The sequence below is a fragment of the Camelus ferus genome, chromosome 30 (genome assembly GCF_009834535.1).
Source record: "Camelus ferus isolate YT-003-E chromosome 30, BCGSAC_Cfer_1.0, whole genome shotgun sequence".
NCBI lineage: Eukaryota > Metazoa > Chordata > Mammalia > Artiodactyla > Camelidae > Camelus > Camelus ferus.
The window spans coordinates 8277666-8297614 of NC_045725.1; the positions used below are offsets into that span (position 1 = coordinate 8277666).

The following is a 19949-nucleotide window of genomic DNA, read 5'->3' on the forward strand; positions in this document are numbered from 1 at the left end:
GTCCTCTCCCCACAAAAAAGGGGAACTATCCGCAGGACTCGGCCGGCCGGGCGAGGTGCTCAGACAGGCGCACTCCCAAATTTCTCCCTCCTTGGGCTCCGCTTGGAGGAGAGAGCGCGGTCGCCACCGCAGCAGGAAGCCGTAGCCCCTTCGGGTTCAGATCCCGGGGGTCCTGGGCCCCGCCCCCGGCCTGCCCCCGCCTCCTTCCAGCCCCGCCCCTCGACCGCAGCTCGCGTCGCCCACTCTCTCTCTCCCCCAGCCCCGAAGCCCCGCCCCAGCCCTCCGCCCCCGCCTGTTCCCGCCCCGCCCACAGCCCGCTCCAAGGCCCCGCCCCGCCCCCGCCCCCGCTCCGTTCCCGCCCCGCCCCCGGCCCGCGTCGCCGTCTCTTCGCCCTCCCCGGGCCGCACGGCCGGAGCTGGCACCGAGGAGCCGCGGCCGCAGCGGCATCGCGGCCTGGGGACGCCCGCGCTCCGCTGGACACGGCGTCCCCGAGAGCGCCCGCCACGCGCGGACCTGCTTCCCGGGGTCCGGGGCTGCCCCGGGGCGTCCGGCGTTCCCCGAGGGCGGGCGTGTCCGCGCGGCGCCCGGTGGGGGACGACCGCGGGGCCGCAGCCTATTGGAGCGCGCGGGGCGCCGGGCCGGGGGCTCGGGGTGCCCCGCGGGGGACCGCGCAGCCGGGCTCCCGGTGCGGAGCAGTTTTCGCGAACTCTCCGCCTCCGTCTCACTGGGGCCCACCGCCGCCGGGAGACCCCCGTCCGGACCTGCCAAGGTAAGCGGACTTGGCCACTTCGGGGTCTCTTGTCCCCAGACCACAGCCAGAGGTCGGGGGTGGGGAGCAGAAGGTGGACTTGGCATGTTCGTAGGAGGCTAATTAAAAAATGCAACAGGCGGGGCGGATCAGGAAACTCCTAGCGTTAATGTTTCCTACGGAGAGGAGACTTGTCCAAGACTGAAACTTGGTTAGGTTCTTCCAAACCCAAGACGGGCAGCGGCGAAGCAGCTCCTTACGTCTGGGTCTGAGCTCCCTCTGCTGGCTTCTTGTAAAGATGGAAAACGAGGCTGCAGGAGAGAGACTGGAGCAGATCTGCTTCCACACACTGTCATGATTTCTCCTTCGAGAAAAGCGGTCTGAATAGTTCCCCTTGCAGAGACACCTTCTGATCCCTTAAAAGCTAAATAAACCCTCATCCGGAGTCAGCGTGGTCCTTTCAGCTTTTGCTTTTTGTCTCTTGAGTCCTTTGTGATCAAAACAAAAATAAGAGCAGGACTCATCTCTGTTAACTGCGTTTGAATAAACACATTTTAAATGACTAAAGCAAGCCGCAGTTGAAATAAATACTCTTGGGAAAGTTATATCTTGTAGCTGCTTGTCTTCTGACACCATTCATTTTTATCCTAATATGTGTTTTGAAAAGTGTAAGAAAAAAGACGCATTTGAGCTCACTTAGTTAACAGATCTTACTGTGATTTTAAAATTTCTGTCGAGAGATGGTAGAACATTTAAAGCTTCTATGTCCTCTCCCAGCATATCTGCAGCCTCAGAGAATTTCTTTGTTTTGTTTTTCCCCCAGAAAGGAGTGTCATGAAAAAGGAACAGAAAAGAGACGTCCCTGTTGCTGAAAGGGGAATTTTCTTTCCCAGTTGGTGGTACTTCATGATTGGAAGAGAAGTACCTAGGTGGCTGAAGAGATTAGATTCTCATAGTTGTTACAGATGAAGCTGATAAAAAGAAGACGGGAAAATGCTTTCTCTGGGTCATAATAGGCTGATGAGTAAGTAAGCCTGAAAGGGACAGATCTGAAATGAGGACAGGAATTTTGAAAGTTTTAAAACCAAGTAGGACTTTGAGCACTTGTTGAGGATGTTTTTCTCCCAAAAATGGAGGAAGAAAAAATTCTCAAAGCAAGAAGTGTCAGAAGCTGAGAGGAGGAATACAAACCAGTCCGCACCAAGAATTTCAGTACTTCCTCGGCTTCCTTTTGCACACAGAGGCAACGCATCAGACCTGTGTGATGACCTTATCACCAGTGATGGTTGCTGATGCCAGAAATGACTTCTTAATTTAGATTTCGGATAGTTCTTTCTCTTTCTTTTCTTTTCTTTTTTTTTAACCATGTGTGTTTTTTGACTCTTCCTGTTAGGTAGATTTATGTCAACGAAGTGAATCATGAATTCGCAGTATGTTTGACTATCTCCCCCCATTTGCTGTATGATACAGGAAAATTAGAGGTTTTAACACTTCTTGAAGTTTTACTGGAAGTAAGATTGTGTCAGGGACACAGACTACAGTGTAAGTTTTCTCTTTTTGGCAACTGGACTTGTTTTGAATGAGACAAATGTCAGCTGGATTTCACAGCATACACGACTTACAGTCTTTGTTTTATCAAGGCCTTAAATGTATGTTTTATACTCAGCAGATGGGAAACACATTGAGCACTGTGTCTGACACGTATGCCTGAGGAAAGGAACTCCCCAATGGATCATGGCGTTAGTGTTTACAGGACATTTCTTACTTTTAGCATTAGTGATGTTTGCTTTCTCTACTTTTGAGGAGTCTGTGAGCAATTACTCCGACTGGGCAGTTTTCACAGATGACATCGATCAGTTTAAGACACAGAAAGTCCAAGATACGAGACCCAACCAAAAGCTGAAGAAAAGTATGCTTCATCCGCGTTTGTATTTTGATGCTGGAGAAATCCAGGCAATGAGACAAAAGTCTCGCACAAGCCATCTGCATCTTTTCAGAGCTATTAGAAGTGCGGTGACAGTTATGCTGTCCAACCCGACATACTACCTACCTCCCCCCAAGCACGCTGACTTTGCTGCCAAGTGGAATGAAATTTATGGTAACAATCTGCCTCCTTTAGCACTGTACTGTTTGTTATGCCCGGAAGACAAAGTTGCCTTTGAGTTTGTCTTGGAGTATATGGACAGGATGGTCGGCTACAAAGACTGGCTGGTTGAGAACGCACCAGGCGATGAGGTTCCGGTGGGCCATTCCTTGACAGGTTTTGCCACTGCCTTTGACTTTTTATATAACTTACTAGATGACCACCGGAGACAGAAATACCTAGAAAAAATATGGGTCATTACGGAGGAAATGTATGAGTATTCCAAGGTCCGCTCCTGGGGCAAACAGCTTCTTCATAACCACCAGGCTACTAACATGATAGCATTACTTACCGGGGCCTTGGTGACTGGGGTAGATAAAGGATCTAAAGTAAATATATGGAAACAGGTTGTAGTAGATGTGATGGAAAAGACGATGTTTCTGTTGAATCACATTGTTGATGGTTCTCTGGATGAAGGTGTGGCCTATGGCAGCTACACAGCTAAATCAGTCACACAGTATGTTTATCTGGCCCAGCGCCATTTTAACATCAATAACTTGGATAACAACTGGTTAAAGATGCACTTTTGGTTCTATTATGCCACTCTTTTACCAGGCTTCCAAAGAACTGTGGGTATAGCAGACTCCAATTATAACTGGTTTTATGGTCCAGAGAGCCAGTTAGTTTTTTTGGATAAATTCATCTTAAAGAATGGGGCTGGAAATTGGTTAGCTCAACAAATCAGAAGGCACCGACCTAAAGATGGACCAATGGTCCCCTCTACTGCCCAGAGGTGGAGTACTCTGCACACTGAATACATCTGGTACGACCCCCAGCTCACCCCACAGCCTCCTGCGGAATACGGCACCGCAAAGATGCACACGTTCCCTAACTGGGGTGTTGTCACTTACGGGGCTGGGCTGCCAAATACACAGACCAATACGTTTGTGTCTTTTAAGTCTGGGAAGCTCGGAGGGCGAGCTGTGTATGACATAGTTCACTTCCAGCCATACTCCTGGATTGACGGGTGGAGAAGCTTTAACCCAGGACATGAACATCCAGATCAGAACTCATTTACCTTTGCCCCCAACGGGCAGGTATTTGTCTCCGAAGCGCTCTACGGACCCAAGCTGAGCCACCTTAACAATGTCCTGGTGTTTGCTCCATCACCCACGAGCCAGTGTAATCAGCCCTGGGAAGGCCAGCTGGGGGAGTGTGCGCAGTGGCTCAGGTGGACCGGGGAGGAGGCTGGAGATGCGGCAGGGGAGATCATCACTGCCTCCCAGCATGGGGAGATGGTGTTTGTGAGTGGGGAAGCCGCGTCTGCTTACTCCTCGGCAATGAAGCTGAAGAGCGTGTATCGTGCTTTGCTTCTCTTAAATTCTCAAACTCTGCTAGTTGTTGATCACGTCTCGAGGCAAGACGATTCCCCGATAAAATCTGTCAGTGCCTTCTTTCATAATCTGGATATTGACTTTAAGTACATCCCATATAGGTTCATGAACAGGTATAATGGCGCCATGATGGACGTGTGGGACGCACACTACAAGATGTTTTGGTTTGATCACCGTGGCGGCAGCCCCGTTGCTAGTATACAGGAAGCAGAGCAAGCTGCTGAATTTAAGAAACGGTGGACTCAATTTGTTAATGTTACGTTTCAGATGGAATCCACGATCACAAGAATTGCCTATGTCTTTTATGGGCCGTATGTCAATGTTTCCAGTTGCAGATTTATTGATAATTCTAATTCGGGACTTCAGATTTCTCTCAATGTCAATAATACCGAGCACGTTGTTTCCATTGTAACTGACTACCACAACTTGAAGACCAGGTTCGATTACCTGGGATTTGGCGGCTTTGCCAGTGTGGCAGATCAGACCCAAGTAACCCGGTTTGGTTTGGGCACTCAAGCAACAGTAAAGCCCGTAAGACGAGACAGAGTTATTTTCCCCTTTGGATTTAAATTTAATGTAGCAGTTGGGTTGATTCTGTGCATCAGCTTGGTGATCTTAGCGTTTCAGTGGCGGTTTTACCTTTCTTTTAGAAAGCTAATGCGGTGGATCCTGCTCCTGGTTGTTGCCTTGTGGTTTGTTGAGCTGCTGGATGTGTGGAGCGCCTGCACGCAGCCCATCTGTGCAACGTGGGCAAGGACGGGGGCCGAGGCCAGCGCCAAGCCTCTGTCTCCCGAGGGCTACCACATCCGCCTTCCCGACGTCGTCATTACCTCACTTCCTGGTTCGGGAGCCGAAATTCTCAAACAACTTTTCTTCAACAGTAGTGACTTCCTCTACATCCGGGTTCCCACGGCCTACATTGACATCCCCGAAACGGAGTTTGAAATCGACTCCTTTGTAGACGCCTGTGAATGGAAGGCGTCAGATGTCCACAGTGTGCATTTCCGTTTACTCCGAGGCTGGTTGCAGTCTTTGGTCCAAGACACAAAACTCCATTTGCAAAACATCCATCTGCATGAACCCAGTAGGGGTAAACTGGCCCAATATTTTGCCACGAATAAGGACAAGAAAAGGAAACTGAAAAGGAGAGAGTCTTTGCCAGAACAAAGAAGTAGAATGAAAGGCGCCTTTGACAGAGACGCTGAATACATCAGGGCCCTGAGGAGACATCTGGTCTCTTACCCCAGCGCGCGGCCCGTGCTCAGCTTAAGCAGCGGAAGCTGGACCTTAAAGCTGCATTTCTTTCAAGAGGTTTTAGGAGCTTCGATGAGGGCCTTGTATGTAGTGAGGGACCCGCGCGCATGGATTTATTCGATGCTGTACAGCAGTAAACCAAGTCTTTACTCTTTGAAGAATGTACCAGAGCATTTAGCTAAACTGTTTAGAATAGAGGGAGGTAAAGGCCAGTGCAGCTTAAATTCAGGCTATGCTTTCGAGTATGAATCGTTGAGGAAAGAATTATCAAAACCCAAGCCCCACGCAGTGTCCCTGCTGGCTCACCTTTGGCGCGCGAACACTGCGGCGGCCCTGAGGATAAACACAGACCTGCTGCCCACCGGCTACCGGCTGATCAAGTTTGAGGATATTGTGCATTTTCCTCAGAAAACCACGGAAAGGATTTTTGCTTTTCTTGGAATCCCTTTGTCTCCCGCTAGTTTAAACCAAATATTGTTTGCCACCTCCACGAACCTTTTCTATCTTCCCTATGAAGGGGAGATATCACCAACTAATACTAATGTCTGGAGACAGAACTTGCCTCGAGATGAAATTAAATTGATTGAAAACATCTGCTGGACACTGATGGCTCGTCTAGGATATCCAAAGTTTACGGACTGAATGCTGCAGGTCAGCAGAAGTTTGCACTAATACTTTCCAACCCACTTTGTGGATATGAATTAGAAGAGTCTGTTTATTCTTGTACTGTGTGCCTGTGCGTGTGCGTGTGCGTGTGCGTGCGCGTGTGTGTGATCAGTTTGTTACTTGCACAGAGAGATTATTTTAAAAATAGGCACCATATTTGGCCTAGCAGGATTTATTTTTATGTCACCACTTCCCTTGCCTTTGTTTCTGAATTTTTTTCTGCTAAAATGTTTCTGCTGCAGAGGGTGTCGGTGAAGTTCTGTTATGGTGGTCAGGGGAGATGGGAAGATTTCAAAGGTTTTTGTCTAACTCCCTCGTTCATCTATAACTGTGCTGTTCTGTCCTGGAACCTTGCATACTGCTAAAGGCCTGGCAGCCGCTGCTTTACCCAAGCATCTCTTGGACTACAGAAGTTCCTTATCTTTTTTAAAAAATGTCCTAACACATTTATCTTGCACACACACACACATACACACACACACACACACAAAATCCTTTTCCTGTACAGTGTTCAGTGATACCACTGGGGAAATGGTGGAAGCTCCTATCAGAATGATAGGATCCCTTCTGGAAAATATGGAGGGAAGTACAGGATGGGTTTTTTTTTGTTTGTTTGTTTTTTTTTGAGGTCAGAAACAGTGACCTGAAAATCCTCCTTAAAGTTTTTACTTAGAAGTAATAAGGAATCAGTCTCGGAAGACTGGGTGCTGAGTCCTGGTACAGTGTTTCAGACCTGCTGGTCTATTTTGTTTGTCTCCTGAAAGGTGCACTGTGCACCCCCATACTCGCATCATGCTCACACACTCCCTGTCCTGTCTGTCGCTGTCATGCACAACAGTCACTAGTTACTAACAGCTAACCCCCCCCAATATTCATGGGGATTTTTTTTTTTCTGTCCTGATGATTGATTTCGCATGGGAGCCTGACACAGCCTTAGAGTCAGATTTCTTCTTGTGGAATTACAACTGTGTGACTCGAAGAAAGCCGTGCCCCTGCTGCCAGTGTTTTTTTAGCCTGGAAACAGAATTGGAAAACTGCCTGACTTATCTCGCATCCCTCTGAATGAGTCTACAGACTGCCAGTGTCTGCAAAAGTTGAAGGCGGATGGGCGATGATGTCAGAGGCATCTGTTTCCTTTGCCATCTGCATCTTATTATACACGGAGTCGTCATGAAATGTGGTTCATTTTATTTTGGTCGGCTCTGAAATCAAAATGCTATGCCATTAGATGCTGGAGTAATTACAACGTACTGGATGAAAACCATTAGGCAGTGCGGAGACTTGATGAAAATCTCTGTGCAGCCTGCAGTCTTCTTCCTGATGTTTTAAACTGTCCCCCGCTCCCCCCCGCCAGGCTCTAACACTTGGGAGTCTGCCACTCTGACCTGGATAGAAGTGGTTCTCTCTCAGTAGTTTGTTATTATGTCAGAATGTGGCTCCACAGTGATAAAGCTGTGGATATGTTACATTCCAGGTAGAGCCAACCTGGCTGTCATGTTTCTTCCATTACAGCGTGAAAGCAGACCGCCCTCCCCACCCCCAGCCCCCGTGTCCGAGTCCTTGCGCAACTCTCCCTGCCTTCTCGCTAGTGTCAGGACGAATGAAGAGCACACGGCACTAATGCAGGCCGAGAGGGCGAGGGAACACCTGAACCCACACTCTTGTTCTCGGGGAAGATTATTCTTCCCACCTCAGGGTTACCGACGAGCACGTGCCATCGCTGCATGGATGAGGGTTAGGGCGCTATTTCCATGACTGGTCGAAGTCTTGGTGTTTGCTTTCAGATCCCAGGATGTGAGATCATGAACCAGATCAAGTCAAATGGCTTCAGGTTGGCAGTAATGTTAGGTCCGGTGAAGGTTAAGAATTGCAAAGGTGTGCAGGTAACAGCAAAGAAAGCAGAAGCTGTACCACTGCCTTCCCTTTAGCTTTGTACAGAAACACACCCCCAGGCAGAGGAGAGCCAGGCTGAGTATGTGGGGGAATCGGGGTGGGGGGGGGAGACGGAGACAAGAGAAACGAAAGAGCAGCGCTGGGAGGGAATGTGGGGACGATGTGGGAATGTGTTCTTCATAGCGCAAGAAAGGGACAGGCTTAACACAGGGATGGGCACCAGTGCGTCCTGCCCTTCACCACACAGCAATGAACTTCCTTGTCTGCCCACCCACTCCCACCCCACGGGGAAGTGTGCGGAGGAAGAGACTTCCGTCTGCAGATTCTGTTTCTGAGGGATGCTGTGCGTGGGTGAGGGGTGGCCCAGCCACTGGATGTGTGTGCAGTTGCTCATGCTTGGGACCCCCCGCCTCATAGTCTCAATACCTAAGGTGACAGACCGACTCTCAGAACACCCGGGTCCTGCACGCCTAGGCGGTGGTCTAGGAAAAATGTGAATAGACTCTACACTTACTTTTATTCTTACCATCTTGAAAGTAAATAAGACAATGATTATCACTACGCGGCACTCTCAATGGAAACACTTATAAAATGTCTTTTCCATAAAAATCAATCCCTTTCTTCATTAATTTCCCCAAACTTAGACCCGATTGGGATGAAAGCTTTAATTAAAATAATACCATTTAAATTTTAAGTTTTGAAAGAATGTGTTTGTTTTGCTGACAAAGATAACCAATGTGATGGTCATGTTGATCTGGTTTCAAAAGTTTGAAGTAATGCAAATTACTCACTTAGGAAGGAACAGGCCATCTCCAAAGCTGAATTTACTGTAGTGAAAGTTCCAGAAAGGAAGGAAACGGAGACTCTGTCTAGGAGAAAGAAGATAAATCTATGATGATGCTTCAGTTGAATCTGTAGAAACAGAGAGAGGCACAAGTTTTAGGCAGATGACACAGTATCACACACATATTAGGCCTAGACCCCAAACACTGAGCATCTGATTGGCTGGCTTTTAGACAAGCAGAGAAGAATTAGTAAATGCCTGGCAAAGAACAGGATGATTATGTCAAATGCCCAGGATCAGCAGAGGATCTGCCACAAAAATGCTCCAAGAAGAACCTCTCTCCTCACACGCTAGTATTTAAAACATTCTTTTCCCTTCTGTGTAAATGCCACCCCTGCTGTCTGCCTCTGACTTTTGATTGGCGTCACTAATCAGAGTTTTTGGTGCATCTTCGTGGATCCCAGACCTTCTTGAGATAAAGTGTATCACATTCAGTTATGCATAAGTAAAGATTAACATTGGTTTTAAAAATTGCTATTTGGTTGGCTTAACTCTGATCATAATTAGTTTAGGGGAAAATGTGAATAGAAGGCAGGCAGTGTGTTATAACAGCGCTTCCAGGGGTCAGGGAGCCTAATATTCTAAGATTTGTCAATGAGTTTAATATGTGGGCTACTTTACTGCTTATTTACATGTAGACCAGAGTCTGTCTAACATACCTAAAAATAGCTGCCAAGGCAAGTTTTTTTTCCAGTACTTGACTAGTATCATTTCCCTTCAAGTTGGCAGAAAATTCCAAATAATATTTTAAGAACTAGACTGATTTTTTTCCTTTGCACAAAGGATGACAGGAACTTCAGAGATGCTGACATTCTGAGGTTAACGTCTACATGCTTGACCTGTAATGTTTGTGAGCTTGTGCTGTACTTAGTCCAAGTGACATGTTTAATTGATTCTGTTTCCAAAGATAGGTTCGGCTGAGGCTTCTAAACCATGGGATCTTTCTGTTTTTGTTTTTCATTTTTATTTCACACCTACCCAGTTACGCAGCAAAGAAAACCTACGCTGAAGATCACAGACTAGTTATCGGAACTGTATGTATACCACGACTCCTCTACTAATAAACAAAAAGCTAAAAGCAGATCGGCCACGGTTGGGGTGATTTGTAAGAGCCCTCTTCTTCAGGTCTCGGGGTAACTGTTAGGGCAATTTTGTCTGGAGCTGAGAAGGCAGAAGTTGGGAAATGCAGTCTCACAGTTTCAGCCACTAACACCGCACCCTTCAGTGCTGGGCAAGCCTGCCTCTGCTCCCTTAACTCCATTCCAAGTCCTGTCTTGGACTTGCCCTCAATCCATTTCACTCTTCTATGTACATCATCCCAACTCACAAAGCAGCAGGAACACCCCGGTGCTGTGCACCTGTCTCCACGTCTGCCCCTCCTGCCCCTGGTAGGGTCTTCATTCAAGCATGAGACCTTTAAAAGCAAGGTCCCTGCGGATCACTTGAGACATTCTACGTGGGTGGTGCACATGGTGGGCGCAGTGAAGGGTTTTTTTTTAATAGAGGTAAGCATCTGCCATGAATTTGGCTCTCTGTGTGCTACACACTGAGCCATACAGTTTTCATGTACCGTTTCAACCCCCCCGGCAACTGCCTGGGACCTACTTTACAGGTAAATCTGAAACCCATGGGATCTCTGAAGGGAATCTGTTTTTGTGAAAGAATTTTGAGCAGATTTACAATTCATTCAGTTCACTTATTCGCTGTACTTTTTGGGTATTTACTGTCAAGTTATTGATCAGCATGAGGGAAGAATACAAAAGCTGGCTGGCTGTGTGACCCTTCTCTGTGGAGGTGCCAGCCTGTGGGGACCTGAGAACTGGTAGGAACTCCTCAGAGGAGAAGGAGAGGAGGGCGTGCAGGTAGCGATCACCCCCCGGGGAAAAGCACAGAAAAGTTCTCTGGTCTGTAGCAGATATGGTTTACTTCTGAAATGGTGGTTATGAGGAACGGGAGGTGTTTATCGAGTTATTGGTACATCTGGACAGACTGGTATCACCGCCTGCGCTCTTCCCGATCAGGCTCGAGTCTGCAGCAGGCACAGCACGTCCCGTCAGCGCGCAGCCTTTCCAGAGGCGAAGTGCAGACAAAACTAAACCACTGCCACTTGCTCTCTCTCCTTCACGACTATCCCAACTGTCACCAACTATCCCATTTACCACAGAGAAACGTGGTCCACAACTGAGTATCAAGAGATGCCCTGAAGAAAAGAGGACATGTGAGTGTGGCCCGACTGGGGTACATGTGGATCACTGCTGGTGGTAATAGTAGGAAGGATGACTGTGTCTCATCCAGACTCCAGCTGGCAAACAGCATCTTCTTGTCCCCCCTCCCCCCACCCAAGGACCTCCACACACACATTATCAGGCACAGCTACCAATTTCAGGAACACAGTAGTGAACAGAACTTACAGAGCTGACAGTCAATCAAATATATTAAAAAAAAGAATTCATTTTAGGAAGAAAAAACAGCCCGTTCTTTTCTCTACCATGTAAATAATACCAGGAGGAGGAAAGGAAGGTGGGGAAGGGAGGGGGAAGGAAAGGAGGAATGAAGGAAGGATAGAAGGGAGGAACTACCGCTGAGCCTAAATCTGAACACAGCAAGTAAGCTGCACAAGGAGTAAGCTGTAACAACTGTGTTTTGTAATTACTGAATGACCTATTTCAGAATCTCTCTGAGATCTTACTGTAGTTAAAACTTCAGAAAAAAAGGATAAATTGTAATCTGAGCAGATCATTTCTACAGTACATTGCAATTGCTCGGTTTTATTCCTTTAAACTATCTCTGTATTGCTCTGACTCTCTTGAGATGAAATGAAATTTTCCTTTCAAGTGCATTAACACTGATGTTCAATTTCACCTGTGTCTCGGGTTTTCAGACGTCCTAGTATGGGGTGTTCTCCCACATCCTGTCTTCCTCTCTGTTTCTGACTGTGGGATATTACATTGTTCTTGATTTAGGGAAGCAAATGTTCAAGCCCATGTGACATCTGTGATGCTCTCCATTCCACTTTTTGGAAGTCAGTTCAGCTCCCATAACTGTCACTTTTCTCATTTAGTGGATGAACAATGTAAAATCTCTAATCCCTGCATTAAAACCTGATACCCTTCTACAAACAATGCATAAGGCACTTCTTGCCTCATCCACTGTACAGTGCAAATAATGCTCTCAACCTTGTTACTCTACAAGGAAAAATTACTGCCCTATTTTATTTGCATGTATTCATTGTTTTAATTATGTATTCATTTATTCCTTCCAAAAGATTAATTTTGTTGTAGATTTGTTTACAGTTCTTGAACTTCTAAAATAAGGTTTTTAAAAACTATATTGAGCCAGTTTAATTTGACACCTTAATGCAGTATTTCATAAAACTTTGAAGGAGGATTTATAAGAACATAGTACAACCGAGAAGTGATGAAACTGTACCCACAAACTACCCAGGAGGACAAATGTGTATAGAGCGCAGTGAATACAAGTTAACCCTACACGAACAAAAGAGGTGGTCTTACTCTTCATTTTCAGACATCAGCCTGGGCGCTCTGGCTAATCCGGTGCTAACCAGAAGTGCACCACACAGCAGTGGGCTTACGTGCACCAACGGACTTGTGTTATTTCTCTAGATTTACCAAAGCAAAGTGAAAAACACACACATGCAGTTATACTTTATCTTTTACCCAACATTAATTCTAAAAGTCTCAAAAAAAGCCTGTTACTGAACACATGAGCAGAAAGGTCCTTGCTTGTATACATACATGAAACCTTGGCAGGTTTCCATTACCACAGGAGGTGCGAGGTTTTCTGTATAACCAACAGGTCGCACTGGGGGTTTTCACAAGCCTTGTACCATTCCCCCACTTCCTTGCTTACTTAGAAGGGGGGAATTCCTATTAAAAATGTTATATTCACAACACTTATATATATTATATGAACTCTGAAATTAGAGAAAACTGAATACAAATCCCTAGGTCAGCAAATAATGACCAGCTGTGAAGTCTTGGACAACTTTCTTGATTTTAAATCTCCATTTCCCCATCTGTAAAACTCCCCCAGAGTTGATGTTAAGGATTAAATAAAATCACGTGTGAAAATTCACAGAACAATACTTGTTTCTTCTTTGTGATCACCTCCAATTCATTACATATCAAACCCATATATAATGTGATGCACCATTTTTCGAGTAAGAACGTAACAAAAATGTTTTCAGAGAATTTGAACATACATAGTTGGTGTATAGACCAGACACCTATTTTAGTATTTCATATACCAACTGAGTTGCACAAACATGTAAAATTATAATTATGCAGTTAAGGTATTAATTTGTAAATACTGCTTTTCATCAAATGTCAAGAAAAAAATGTATTCATTTTTACTTCAATGTCTTCTTCATTTCTAGAGTCATGTTCTGAGTTCTTCCAGAGAATATCTTTCTTTCTGAGTTTTACTGAAATAGAGACTTTTAAAAATTTAAGTATGATGCTACTACTTGAAATTTTATTTGATGTTATAAATGCCATTTGTGTAACATTAATCATAACTTAATGTTCATGCCTTCATTCAGTTGATACATAATTGGGATTGTCTACATTGTAATCACTGCACTTTTCCTATTTTAGTTTTTCCCCTTATTTATTATGAGATATGCATAAAAGCTGGAGCTGGGGGTGTCTAGGACTGTGTGTGAACATGGCATTTGCTCCACCATCTACGATGGAGTAAGTGAAACCAATCTGAGGTACCATATCCACCTTACTCACATAAGGATTATTTACCTTGACACCATACATAACAAATGATTCTAGCTCATCTTTATAAAATAATTGTTTTCTGTTAATTCACGTGTCATGCACACATATTCTTTGGGTCAGCGTACTTGATCCTCTGCTAGTAAGTGCTTTGTAAGTTTGGATGCTTTCTCTCCTCCACGGCTGTAGATTACAACCCAGGAGCAAATTCCAGAGCCTCCGGCCAGAAACTCAGCCTTCCAGCGAGGAGTGCAGGAGAGCACGCACCTCTGCGCTGGGACCAAGTGCCACAGACCTACGACAGTAAGGTTCATGCCGCTGAGGAGAGGAACTCCCTTCCTGTGACAGTTTGCTTTGGATGTTGCTGTCCACACCCTTGCTAAGGTTCGCTGTATGCAGATTAGAAGACGCTATTTTGTGGATCCTTGCACATGCCAGCTCTGCTGCCCCCCCACCCCCAGCCCGTATCAAGCCGTAGGTATTACGGATACGCAGGACAGGCTGCACCGACCTGCTGACACTGAAGGGCTGTGCCGACCCTATCAGAGGCCCTCCTCTAGGACAGTGTAAGTTTCTGTGGCCAGAGCTGGGACATGGGAGCCAGAATTCCTAGACTCAAACTCGCCACAACATGGTATACATATGACTCCATTACCACATGCTCCTGCCCCCACCAGCGATCCCAGAGGTAAAGTCTATTCTGGACTTTGTGTTCACCATTCCCTTGCTTTTCATTATCGCTCCACCACATATGTCTCCATCCTTACCAACATATTGTATAGTTTTGCATGCTTTTTTATACTTTATGTAAACAGTAACATACTGCATATATTCTTGTGCAGCTTGCTTTTCTTCAGCTGAACATTATGTCTAATGCATGTTGATGTCTGGAGCTCACTTATTTTCAATGTGGCAGTGTTCCATTATAGGAATATGCTAGTATCTGAAATACCATACTTTATCTTTTATCTTGTTGGATTTTGGGAATGTGTTTAATTTTTGCAAATTCAAACATTATATATAAAACTATTGAAGTATGTTGCATAATGCACACATACAAGAATGCTGCCACCGTGTTTTGATTGTACCCAGGACCTCCCCACCCAGCTTCACTTTAGCCCAGTATATAGACTAAGGGCTCAAAGCACATCCTCAACTGTTTGTGATACCAAATTATTATTTTTACAGATTGTACAAACTGACACTCTAGCCATTACAGAAAAGTTTTTGCTGCTCCAGAATTTCCCTGCACTTGACATTTCCATACTTTGAAGTATTTTCCTGTCTGGTGGGATGAAAGACAGTTAGGTTTTTCCTTCTTTTTTTTTTTTCCCCCCGCAGTCCTCTGATTATTAATGACACAGAGGGCACGCACACACACACAGTAGTCCTTATTTTTTCCATTTGTGTTTCTTCTTTTGTGAAATGAAATCCATCTTCATGCCTTTTATCCATTTTTCCATTGCATTCATTTTTTCTCACTGATTCACTAAAGTTTACAATATATTAATACTACTAATACTTTGATTATATTCACTGTAAATAACTTCTTGGCTTATATTTTCATGATATTTGTACTGTGACTTTTGTGATGTATTTTGATACATAGGTGTTCTCAATTTGAATGTAAACAAGTATGTGTTTGTCTTTATTGTTTATGCTGGGTTTTTTGCATCTTATTAAAGAATTGTTCTTAAGTTCTTGGCACTGAAAATGTTCTCCATTTTCTTCAAAGCATTTAAATTTTCTTATCATTATCTATTGCTGCAAAACAATATTACCAGAAACGTAACAGCTCAGAACAGCACATGTTTATTATCTCACGATTTCTGAGGGTCAGGAATCCAGGTGTAGCTGACCTGGGCCTGACCTCTGGTCGGGGTCTTGTATGCGGCTGCAAGGAAGTCCTGGCCAGGACAAGGACATGAACACCAGGAGATGGATTAACTAGGGGTTATTTTAGAGTCTACCTGCCACAGATTTTTTGTCTTTTACATTTAAATATTTAATCTGCTTACATTAATTGTGTGTATTCTGAGTTTTCTTTCCTGTATGAATAACCTGTTGTCCTAGATTGAACAGATTCAGTAACCTTTTCTTTTCCATTAACCGTCACTGCCATCTCTACCACCTATCAGGTCCTTACATTTGGTGTGAGCTGATTTCTGAGCTTTCTACTGTATTTCGCTGGCAAATTTCATTACCCAGTGACAATATCCCAGTCTTAATTACTGTAGCTTTTTGTTAGCCTTGAAATCTGGCAAGTCTTTTTACTTTCTTTTTCCTCATTTCTTAAGCCTTTGTTCTTCCTCATGCATTTTAGAATTAGTTTGCATAGCTCCTCAAAACAAACAAAGAACAACAAGTGTTAACTGTAAATGCATTACATCAGTTTTGGGAGAATCCACCTCCTTACATTAATTAAACCCCATTCATAAGCATGGTATGTCTCTCCTTTCATATAACCTTTGTTAATCCTTTGATAGATTTATGTATGAGCACTTTATATATTGCTATTACAGTGGATATTTATTTTTAATTATATGTTCTGATACTAGTATATAGAAAATATAGTTGATTTTTGTGTATTTATATTGTATCAGGGAACTTATAAAGTCCTCTTACTAGTTTAGTAATTTACCTGTAAATTCTTTCAAAATACTTACACAGATAGTTTTGTAATTTGTAATTAATGAGAATATATTTCCTTCCTTTTAATCTTACAACTTTTTAATGTTCTTACTGGACTTGTTAGGGCTCCCTGCAGAATACTGAATGGGTTTGTTAATGTGAATGTTCTTGCACTGTTTCTAATGTGAACGGAGTGCGTCTGCATTTCACCACAGAGCAAATGAATGGACGCTGTGTGTATTTCATAGATTCACTTTATCAGGATGTGGTGTTCCTTTCTACTCCCAGTTGATAAGTGACTTTTTATCATCAATGCATGATTAGATTTATTCAATGCTTTTGCTGCATTTATTGTGATAACCATATGTTTCTTTGCCTTTATCTGTTAACGTAGTGTATTATGTGAAAATATATTTTTTTCCTTTGAGATTAAACCAAACTTGGCTTGCCATAATAAAACCAGCCTGGGAATGATTCATTATACTTGTATTTGTTGCTGGATTGAGTTTGTTAATAATTAAGATATTTATATCAACATTTCTGATTGTGGTTTTCTCAAAACATACTTGTCTAATTTTGAAGTTAACATACTTGTCGTACAAAATAAGCTGAGGATGTTCTGTTTTCATATTCTCTAGAAGAGGATGCACAGGATCTAAATGATCTAATACTAGAATGTTAGGACTCATTTGTGAAATCTTCTGACTACCCTGTTTCCTTTGTGGGAACATTTTAACTAAATATAAAATTTTATTTGGTGGTTATAGGCTTATTTTATTTAACTTATGTATTTATTTTGAAGCCTATTTTGGCAAGTTATGTTTTTAAAGCATTTGTCCTATTCTTTTAATTTTTAATAAGATTTATCGACCTAAATTTGCTCAAAATACATTTTTGCTGCCTCTCTAATTATCCATCCCCTACATGCATTTTTTCCATCCCTAACTTTGAGTATGTGCACCTTATTTCTTTCTGTTCCTGGTGGTTTTTGGCTGCTGGATATTGACCATAATAGGCCATATAGTTAAATTACCTTTTATACATTATATAAATAAAATTGCCTTTTCAAAGACTAATTTATAGGGTTTTTTTGTTGTTGTTCCTACCTACTATTTTATGTTTATTTGTATTGCATAACTGGCTCCTGATCTTACATATTTCCTTCATTTTATTTTATTTTCTCTAATTTCTGTTGATGTTTTTTCTCTTTTATCTTTAATTATATGGCCCATTATACTTTTTCAACATCCACCAGCCAAAAACCACCAAGAACAAACTGAATTTACTGTTTGTAACAGTACAGCTTTGCTCTGCTTTATATCAAAAAATGAATAACAATAACAGCATTAAAAAGAGCACCAATTAGAAAATATGATTTTACTATAAATGAGTAAAGATTTAATATCTTTAATGTAGAAAAAATTTTGTACTGTAAGCAAAAAAAGAAATTACAATTTAAAAGAGAGAGCAGTTGAAAGCAGTAACACAAGCATAATGTAGGTAATCTGCTTCCCCAATTCCAAGTCCAAATACTGTCACTTTCCTTTAATTTTACAATTCATATCTTAGCCTCCAAATTATTTCTGCTTAAGGCCTGTCCTCCCACTACTAAATAAATGGGTGGAAAAAGAAATACAGAGGGGAAAAAAAAAGTCTAGAACTCCTTGGGATTTAATCAAAAGGTTTAGGACTACTTCCAAACATAAATGAAGAAACATAATCCCATGTGATCGAAACGTTTGCTGCTTCTCACCGGTATAAAGTGTCACTGTGGGTGACCCGTGCTGCCCAACTCAACAATGACATTTCCAACAGGGGCTAGAATCACACGCTTATACTGTTTCTGCACAGTTCACATCGGTGAACCTGTGCATGAAAGGCCAGTTCATTTTAGTTCACCTCCCCTGCCCCTTAGTTTTTGCTTAATTTTATTCTCAAAAGCACAACCTACTGGACCACTGTTACTGGGTCTAGAAAAGCTGCCTACATTATGTATATATTATGCAGAACTCACGCCTCCCACACCCCTCCCCTGCAAAAACCGTTAGACACTACCGTTGAGCCTGAATTATCAGCCTAAAGTCCTCTCAGGGGAATGCTATTTCAGGAATTTTCTTGTCCTTTCTTGCACACATAATTGTTTTTGGGATCATGTTGAAACAGCTTTCAGGTTCTCTACTTTTAAATTTTGAAAAAGAGGGACTGGTTACAGGTCCCTTCACTTTCACAAATGTCCAGGGCTCCTTCCATCAGGAAATAAGCAGTCACCACAGTGAGACCAAGTGGCGGGGCTTTTTTCAACCCACAAAAGCTTCCTTCTCTCAGTCCAGTAGGCACGACTTGGCTTAACACTAAGGTTATGTCAAAATGGTGTTTCTTTTGTTTATTTCTTAGCTCACACAGGATGGGACTTAGAAAGCAGCACCTGCCTGGATAAAACACAGCTGGGAAAGTCAGAGAAGTCCAACTGACCAAGAAATAGGAACACCACTGATCTTATGACTGGTTATATAAATTCAAATTAAAAAGAGATCAGGACTGCATCTTAGTTTGTAAACCAATAAAAAGAAAGCCAATTTTGGTGAATATACCAATAAGTAAATTATTGGCTATTGCTTTGGTAATGTAAGTGTCTCTTTTCATTAAAAGCAAGTTGGCTGTTTGCCAGATATTTTAAAGATCCGCTCTTCCCCCAGCAAAGCCTGCCTTTTGGCCCAGCACTTCCATTTTAGGCATCTTAACACACAGGAGAACAAAAGAGAAAAAAAATGTTGGAAAGATGTATATAAAAGGATGTGCATTAAAGCATCATTTACAGTATCAGGACAAGAAAGCTTCCTAAAGGTGCAGAAAAAAAAATCAGTAAAGATGTGTAGTAGCTTATTAGAAAAGTCCTTGTGACAATTTTTAAAAATTAATTGATTACAAAACAATTACAAAATAATCTTATTTTATATTAAATAAAATTTATATCCACCTTTTATGCTAAACTATTGTCAATGGTCTTTTTAATAAGTCAATGGTGATCAACTATCAGTAATTTCAAATTATTCAATCTAGTATTTCTATCTAGACATACACTAATATCTACTTACACAGTAACATTTTATACACATACATATATGCACACTTCTGGATTATTATGGGTCAAATGTTAATAGTGGTTATCTTGGGGTATCAAAATTTCAGGTGAGTCCTTTTATTCTTCCTTATGCTTAGCTGTGCTATCCATTAGTTTAAATAATTGTTTAAAAATAATAAAAGGAACAAATTGAAAATGTAAAGAAACAACGTATCAGTAAAGTACTCTAGAGATTAAATACAAAATTTAGAAACAGTTAAAACTGCTCTTAAACAAATAAGCAACTATTCAATCTCAAAAAGTATAAAAATAACTTGAAACGAGATTTTTTTTTTGCCCAAAACTAGGAAATTCTCTATTTTAAAAATAGGTGCTTTGAAATACTGCTGCTCTTCACAGAACTTTCATGAATAACAAATAGCAATAAATGTTAAGAGCTTAAAGATGTGAATGCCCTTTTATTCAGCACTTCCAATTCAAACTAAATCCCAAATAAATCTACTTCATTAATATAAAACATATATTTCAGAGGAAGTCATGCAGAGCTTAGATAATTAGATTTATTTTGTAAAGTTTTCTTTTCATGAATTATAGAAAGAGGTGTTTAAT

General features: G+C 42.6%; 1 protein-coding gene across 3 annotated transcripts; it reads left to right on the top strand.

The window, feature by feature from the left end:
* Window positions 1-370: 370 nt before the first annotated feature.
* Window positions 371-16742, top strand: DSEL (dermatan sulfate epimerase like). 3 transcript variants are annotated; one of them, XM_032470724.1, is made up of 3 exons: window positions 371-769; window positions 1572-6130; window positions 13817-16742. In XM_032470724.1, exon 2 carries the CDS (start codon window positions 2483-2485, stop codon window positions 6119-6121), a length of 3639 nt encoding a protein of 1212 aa, XP_032326615.1. In that variant the 5' UTR covers window positions 371-769; window positions 1572-2482; the 3' UTR covers window positions 6122-6130; window positions 13817-16742. The 3 variants fall into 3 exon arrangements, with proteins under 3 accessions (XP_032326615.1, XP_032326616.1, XP_032326614.1); XM_032470725.1 differs by lacking the exon at window positions 13817-16742 and adding an exon at window positions 9865-12977; XM_032470723.1 differs by lacking the exon at window positions 13817-16742 and having other exon boundaries at window positions 1572-11317.
* Window positions 16743-19949: the final 3207 nt, after the last annotated feature.

What these genes read in the sequence shown, in the direction of transcription:
- DSEL (XM_032470724.1), top strand. Translation starts at nt 2,483, where the DNA reads ATGGCGTTAGTGTTTACAGGACATTTCTTACTTTTAGCATTAGTGATG.